Raw genomic sequence first — 8,186 nt, 5'->3', positions numbered from 1 at the left:
TTAAACTAGTTACGTAATGCACACTGGTAATAAATACGTTGTAATCTTAGTATCCGGGGTTCATTGCTGGTACTGGTGGGTCAGTGAATGTTATGTACTTGATTAGTAGTCCATCAATGTGATTAAGTTCTGAATTAAGCTAACATGTCGTCGTTGTATTGAGATCACGGAACGGCATAGTAACGCAACACATATAAACAACAATAATACTGTAGTTAGTAGTCGTGTCACTTTATTAATAATAATAGTTCATTCTATGATTAAACCATGGAGGTATAAAATATATATTATACCTCCATGATTAAACATACTATAAACTGTCAAAATTTAATTTTATAACAGGTTTCTTAAAGTGATTACAATAAAATACTATCACTTAAGACTGTTATCATTATACAAAAATGTCTAAAATATAGAAAAAAACGTACAGTTAATTCATAGATAATTTAAGCCTTTCAATGTGTGTAAGGCAGTAGGCAACATAACAATATATATCTATTTTAATTCACAAATAATAGACCTAAGATAATTTACTGTAAAAAGGAATGCACAGTGTAGATATTTAATATTGTAGACAAACTTTTAAAAACTAATCAAGACAAAAAATAATAATCTGTTTTCAAAACAATCGCTACTATTACTGCAGTAAATGTATTAATGTCTGCAGAAATTGTATGGCTTTTGCAGCGTTTATGCGTCAATTTCAATAAAGAGTATCCTATACATATTGTATGGAAAGTTACTGGATCATAACATGACATTTACTGCAGTAGTGTCAATAGTAGATTGTTATTCATTATTTAATATCACTGTTTATATTTAAATAAACATCCAACGATTTACTTTTCCATATTTGTCTTATAAATAATTAACACATTACTTCAAACAAATTAGCACATAACGTCAATACCCTTTTATTATTGATATTAAATTTTTGAAATGTAAAGTTATTGCTGGTCTTTATATTATAACCGGAAGGAAATTCTTTACATTTCTACTAACAAAATAACAACATTATAAAAGGTGTATTGGAAACACAGTAACATAGTTTAGTATATAAAAAATATTCTTTAAAAATAGTAACATTTCTGCTACTGGTTCACGGCATCAATCAATTGTAAAAATAATTTTATATTAAAAATAGTATTACTAAAAAAACTATTCCATATTTCAAAATTTATTTTACTACAAGGCTCTTATATTAATCATTATACGCACTTTTCATTTTCAATTTTTCATTGCTCTTTGACAATTTTGTTATTGGCAAGACGATAACAAAATAACGGCGTTTTTGTCTTTCTAATATCTACACTTCTTACAAAATATAAAAAGAGGTATAAAGCGAATAAGTTAACAACTATATACATGATAAATGCGTGTACATAACGTTCATTTATTTTTATTGCGAGTTTGGACGATAAGGGCGCGGTTGTAGGCCCACGGACGTGATAGGCCTATACGTTTCGGTTGTAGGCACACTTAAACTGTCGTGATATATGTTTCGATTGTAGGCCCACTTAAACTGACGTGATATACGTTTCGTATTCTTCAGCTCCGCTGCTTACGCCCGGGAAAACGTAGACGATCGGTGATTCGGTGGAAGCTTCGTATAGTTTGTACTTAGCATTCCGTCTTAACTTCGCAAGAATGGTTGCAATTACAAACGCTAACACACACAATGTACCACAAAAGTAGAAAGTTGCCATGTATGTTCCTGTTGCATCGGAAATTGCACCTAAAAAAGAAAAAAAATAACGAAATGTTTAACATTTTGTTTAAATATCAAACAGTACCGTCGTCGTTATCTAGGACGTCGTTGTTGATGAAAAAATATGACATTACATTGTTTTGTCGTAATACGGTATGCCTTTTGCTGACTTTTGCTGAATTTACAAATTATACTATTACTAGGACCCCTATAAAGGGGACACTTTCGGGACAGTGTCCCTCTTCGAGTAGAGGGTTGGCTGTCTTAGTGTTATACCATGAATATATTGTATCCCGGTGTCCTAAATGTTGGATTCTATTTATTGTTTTATTATATAAAAAAGGTCAACATTGTTTGATGTTGAAACAATTTTAAATTTTTGTTTACTTACCACCGACAGGAGCAGCGAGCAGACCACCGAGACCAAACGCAAAGAATACGCTTGTTGTTGACTCGTCTGAATTTTCCGCGCCAAAAATCTCCACGCCGACAGAAACAATCATACCAAATAAGCTACCTCTACCAAAATTAATTACTGCAAGAAAGAAAAAAAATACATTCAATTAGTATGATATAAATTAATAACTGTGGGTTGTATTATCGTGCCAAGTAGAGAATATGATTAGGTCGTCGCATGATTTTTAAAACATGATTAAGAGTATTTTAACGATCGGATGTAAACGAATCTTTTCCGCCCAATAAGTTTGGTTTTTAATCCATACCATCCATTATCAAAATTTTTACTTCATTTAGCAAAAGCATATTTGCGAGTGAAGAATGTTTTTCAAAGAAAACATTGGTTTATGCGCATGCGTATTCATTTCATATACTTTATCACGAAAATAATGCGCAAAGACGTAAGCGCAACGTAAATTTGATCCAATGACGACGCGATAGATAAGATTCATCGTCGCGTTGTGATTGGTCAAATTATACTTGTGTATGTTCTTCCGTACGTTGCAAGGCTCCTATAGTGGGGACAAAGCTTTTGAGTGCAGGAATGGTTTATTCGCGCGAATAGATTCGCCTAGAGTGGAGAACATCAGTTTCAATCAATCGTCTAACTTGTCAATTGGGATGGTTGAAATCTTATTCAATTTATTAGTACTAATAGGTCTACATTTAATCATAACATTAACTTACAAATTAATAGTCCAATAAGAAGTGGAACTGAATCGGACGCAGCAACTAAGAAAAAGAAAGGAACACCAGCAATAAGGCAGGAAATACTGAAATATGTTGTCCTAGAAAATGGAAGACGCTCGACAAAAATGGCGACAAACAATCGGGCAGCCAAATCACCGGTACCCATCACACTTAACACCAAAACCTGCATGTCTTCGCTTAATGACGTCTCGGATAGAAAGCTTCCCTAGAAGAAGAAAAAAAACCAAAGACACAAATTAGTTTGGCTTGAATGAAGTTCACACGTCATGTTGAAAACATAATCAGTTACAATAATATCCTATAATCGAGTTACGATAATATCAAAATAATTCTGTTTTTAGGAAATTTACAATTATCTTTTGGCAAAACAAAAATATAATTTCTGTTTAATTCAGAAAATTGCGGAAACATTGTCTAATAACTATGAAGCTTGGTTCCCATTTGGAAGCAATACAAGGACGTGATCGCGCCAATGTCAAGCGTTAGTTCACCTGACCTGATTGGCGGAACTCACTTGAGTTGTGCTTACGCGCGCCATCGTGAATGTAAATTTGAATCCAGCGCTTGCGCATGACGTTCAATCATTTGTTATGGTTATATTTCGTTCTAATGCTTACAATATTCGTTAAACTCATTGTCACTCCGACTGCCATTGTGAAGAATAGCAGTTCTGTCACCCAGAACTTAGTTTGAGACATAAAATCCTTGTATCGTTTGACGAAACTTTTCTTTGGTAATTCAATTTTTTCTAGGCCTTGTTTCTCCAGCATGGCTCTGTCCTTTTCAGGGTCTTTCAGAGATTCAATCTCTTTGGAATTTCGGCGTTCATCGACTGCTGATGGGGGTACGAACACAATTCCCAGCGTTCCCGTCATCAGTAGAACTCCGGCAAAAATCCTTAGGGAAACTCTCCATCCAAGTTGACCAAACATTGTCTCAACGATTACTGGCAGTGCAATCACACCTATTGAAAATATAACGATAAAGTAAATACAAAGAAGAAACTACCGTCGATCATAATGGTATTAAAGATGGAGGTCTGATACAAAACTGTTTCGTTTAGATTGTGGACCAAGTGTTGTCTTTTTTGTATTTCTTTACGAAAGGTGCCACAAGTATGAAACGCCAAATGTGGCAAAATGTTTATATTTTTACCAAAATTAAGCCAAAACGCCGTTTAGGACCTAGACTGTAGGTATTATAGCATGATATTCTATTCCTAACCAATTATATTTACGTTGTTTTTTCTTACACAATGTTTGGCCGAGGGGGTTGGGGTTGTAATTGTTGACTTTGTTCTTTTATAGGAATTATTTCATTTTCAACTTCATTGGTTTTAGTTAAGTTAATAGTTTAATTTCATTGTGAACGATTCATTAAGTTAGGGAGGTAATTGATGACGTTGTATAGTCATCCGTCACTCAGCACGCAATTAAAAATGCTGTTTGATAAGGTACAATTAATTTTAAGGAAGTTGGCAGGCTTGGACAATTAGGATGAAATCGTACTCGTATTGTTTACTTGTAATCACTAACTTGTATCCATTGTCATTCATGATATTGTCATTAGTTCCCAAATAGACCAAATAATGCATTTGTGTTGGGCGCAGTTAAGGTTGACGCTACTGCGAAACTGCGATAGCGTATGAGCTTATCTTTTTTCGTGTAGGCCTAGTCTTAAAGTCAAATGACGTGTGGTAGTTGTGTGTGGGTGGGGGGTGGTGGGTGGGTGTGCGTGTGTGTGTGGAGGAAAGGTTACTTACCAACACTTGCACCGAGTTGCGCAATGCACGTAGAACTGACGGTGTGTTTCTTAGGAAAATATTTAATAATTAACGCTAAACCTGGTACGTGTGCGAAGTTTGAACCCATTCCGTACATTACGCCATACGTGAAGTACAGGTACGGGAGTGACGTCACGAATGAGGATGCGAAAAGTCCAGCGGAACACATAGCCATGCCGAGCATGACAATGGCACGCGTTGAAAAGTATTCCATGAGGTAGAACGAGATCGGTGACGACAAAGACAAAAGTCCAATCGCGATGGTTCCTGCCAAACCTGAAAAATATAAAATGATATTAAGTTGATAAAAAGTGTTTTCATAATTTTAAAATATAGTCGGCGTCTTTAATTAGAAAATTATAAAAACATATTTTAAAATTGATACTATAATAAACGTAAGCCTATGTTGTTTATTGTAAACTTTAAGTTTTTTGTATACTCAAAGTATTATATAGGTTCGTCATAACCAAATTATTAATTATCCCCTCCCCACCCTTCCCACCTTCCATTAACAATGTGTCATTATGTATAAGGCCTATTAAAAATGGTGTTTTGATGATCATCATAATCTTATTAGGTGATAACGAGCCCACGTGATGTTCACATGACTAATGTCACTTTATAATGTTTCAAGCACGTGACACATTATCAGTTTCATGTTCTTATCAAAATGATCAACATAAAGTGTATATTTCGAAACGATCAATATACTGTCAAATATGTGTCGCAGCCAGGTTATTTATTGTATTGTAAAAATAGATTATTAGCTGGTATTTCCTTTAACGAAAACAACGGGATATGCGGATGTCATTGCGAAAGATTACAGCCAACATGTATTGGTTATTCTTGTAAGTGGTGCTGAAAGTCAGGATGCGCTAGTGAGCCCTTTGCAACCTATAGAGCATTAAATTACTTTACAATACCGAATTACCAAGGCAATCCAAAGTATACTCGCCTAATATAGGCAATGTATTAGACGATTGTATGCTAATTAATTGCGCATGCGTATACACTGGTTACCTGGATAGGTTAATTAGCCTACCAATCGTTATAAACATAAGACAACAATAGTTATTTGTGTCCGCTCGTGTCCTTGGCCATCCACTTTGTTATGGTTCCATAGGTCAAACTTTAATAATTTAACGTTTTACTAATTTTGATTTGGATGAATCACAAATTAATTCCATAGATTCATATCATTAAAAAGATAATCGCCTAAAATAATTTCAATGTGTATACGCAATACTATTTTTAATTAGACACTAAGTCCCCTTTCGGGTCACCACCATTTAATGGACACCCCGGGACACTTTCCTGTGAAACGAACGAATGATACATTTTTGTTTTAACATAGGCCTAAAATGAAAACGGCCCATATACACTTTGTAGGTCGATCCCGAAGGTGTCCCGAAGGTGTCACGAATATGTCCTGAAGTTTACTGTATAATGATTTTCAAAATTTGACATTTATAAAGAGAATCAAACACATATACACTGTATAAAGATTAAGAAAATGAATATTCAGTATATTAAAGACAATAGATTTTTCCGGAATAATTTTCAAAATCTGACATTTATAAAATCAATTTGCAGGAGAATCACATAATTAATACCGTATTAGAACAAATTATCCGCATATTGAATTAACAATGAAATATGCATTAACCACTGGCCTCTTTACTTCCTCACAAAACAAAATAAAATCATTGTTAGGTCTATTGTATTCATCCATGGTCAAGCATAGCAACAAGAAAATTACGTTAGTGATTGGTCAAGAACATGAACCGAGAAAAAATCGTATGCAAATTAGGAATAGGCCAATATAAGCCTCTCGTATCGTAAGACGTTTAAAGATTAGGTGGCAGGCAAAATTATAAGCTGGTATAATAAAAATTAGTAACAGTTATACGACTTTTTTTAACAGCCGGGTATGGCTTTAGATTAATTAATAACAAGCCTGGTAACATTAATTTACCTTGACAATAGATTATAGATTCGACTTCGGACTTCGAACCTTTTAATGCGTCAAAAATTGCAATTTAAGGAGAGGAGAAAAAAAAACCCTTAGTAACAAAAAATATTCGTATCTGATTGGCTGATTAGAACTTCTCATTTAAATGTGAAGTTCTACCAGTTCTATTCTGAAAGGATCTATTGTGAAATAAACGGTTAATAGGCCTAATAACAATTACTAAGAATTGCGAAATTTTTGACGAAATGTCCATGCTTTGTGTATGCTGACTATGTATGTGGTGTAATCAACTGAATGTGAATTCTTTAATAATAGTTTGATGGCTAAAACTGGATGAATCTAGCCACATCAAAATTAAATAACCCTCTGTATAGAAATTAATTAAAATGTTATAGGTCATCAAAATTAAGGCTCTGTAATGGTGTTTGCTTAAAAAATTAAGATATTCTATTACAGGTGCCTTTGTCTAACTCAGGTCCTTAGACAATGGTCTTTAAAAAAGATACATTACGGAAGGCAATTATCTTTTTAATACGATCCTGTATAATGATGTAGTAATGTCTTAATAATGTTAGGTATTTGCATGATATTACATAACAAAATGAAATATGTTGTAATGAATATTTTTAAAATTAACAACATTTTAGAGAGACTTTTTATGGTTTATAAAACAAAACGTAGTATAGTAATAATTGAATATGAATGAATGTCTTAATGTTAGGCCTAATGCATGATACAGTAGGCCTACTACATAACAAAATGAATATTTTAAAAATATAAAAACATTTTAGAGAGACTTCGGAGACTTTTTTTTAATGGTTTATAAAACAATAGAGAATCCAAGTTTAACCGTAGTAAAATATGCATTATAGACCTAAAATAATTAACATAAACATTAATTAGTTATCATAACTATTTTTTATGATAATTAATTATTAACCTATATTTACACTAAAATATAAAATTAAATGATGAAATACATGAGTAAAATATGAATTATTACTAATCTTAGAAAAAGTGTTCGTACCTGTTTCAGATTTGCTTGTACCGAATTCATCTTGAAACCAGACCATTAACGAATTGTAACTGTATTCGATTCCATGAAGAGGAATGGTGATGACAAATGAGCAGATAACCAGCACCCAGCCCCAGTTGTTGTACAGCGCGTGTTGTAGGCCCATGTTGATGGTGTTTGACAGCAGAATATCAGTCTTTTCGACAGCAATCTTTTGACAGTTATTAGGCCTAACGCGGTCCACAGCCGACTAACGAGAAACAAAGCGCGATCAGCTGTTTGGCTCTTTTATAGCTTCGATATGTTACGCAATCGAAGGTGATTGAACTCTTCTCATATAAGCGTTTATGATATAGGGGATAAACATCTCCACATAACAGTGGGAAAATGCAATTATTATTATATATATTATATTACATAGAATAACACATTATTTGGAATAATAAATGATTAAAAATAATATTTTTTTTTAAATTGAATTAATATTAATCGAAGACTCCGTGGTAGGTTTTATAACATAAAACGAAAGTACAGTACAAAC

The 8,186-nt window shown here is 33.4% G+C and overlaps 1 protein-coding gene across 1 annotated transcript; it reads right to left on the bottom strand.

The window, feature by feature from the left end:
* Nucleotides 1–204: 204 nt before the first annotated feature.
* LOC140040058 (monocarboxylate transporter 12-like) lies at nt 205–7,889 on the bottom strand. Its single transcript, XM_072085713.1, has 6 exons — nt 7,658–7,889; nt 4,638–4,934; nt 3,493–3,839; nt 2,852–3,080; nt 2,100–2,243; nt 205–1,735 (listed from the first exon to the last, which is right to left on the bottom strand). Exons 1-6 carry the CDS (start codon nt 7,809–7,811, stop codon nt 1,518–1,520), a joined length of 1,389 nt encoding a protein of 462 aa, XP_071941814.1. The 5' UTR covers nt 7,812–7,889; the 3' UTR covers nt 205–1,517.
* Nucleotides 7,890–8,186: the final 297 nt, after the last annotated feature.

Source organism: Antedon mediterranea, chromosome 2 (genome assembly GCF_964355755.1).
Source record: "Antedon mediterranea chromosome 2, ecAntMedi1.1, whole genome shotgun sequence".
Lineage (NCBI taxonomy): Eukaryota > Metazoa > Echinodermata > Crinoidea > Comatulida > Antedonidae > Antedon > Antedon mediterranea.
Note: the sequence above shows the minus strand (reverse complement) of the source record. Positions and strands in the feature narration are given on the sequence as shown.

Coding starts and splice junctions, on each gene's coding strand:
- LOC140040058 (XM_072085713.1), bottom strand. CDS start 7,811: ATGGGCCTACAACACGCGCTGTACAACAACTGGGGCTGGGTGCTGGTT. Junction 3,840..4,637: donor GCAACTCGGTGCAAGTGTTG/GTAAGTAACCTT, acceptor TATTTTCAATAG/GTGTGATTGCACTGCCAGTA. Junction 2,244..2,851: donor TCTTATTGGACTATTAATTT/GTAAGTTAATGT, acceptor TCTTTCTTGCAG/TAATTAATTTTGGTAGAGGT.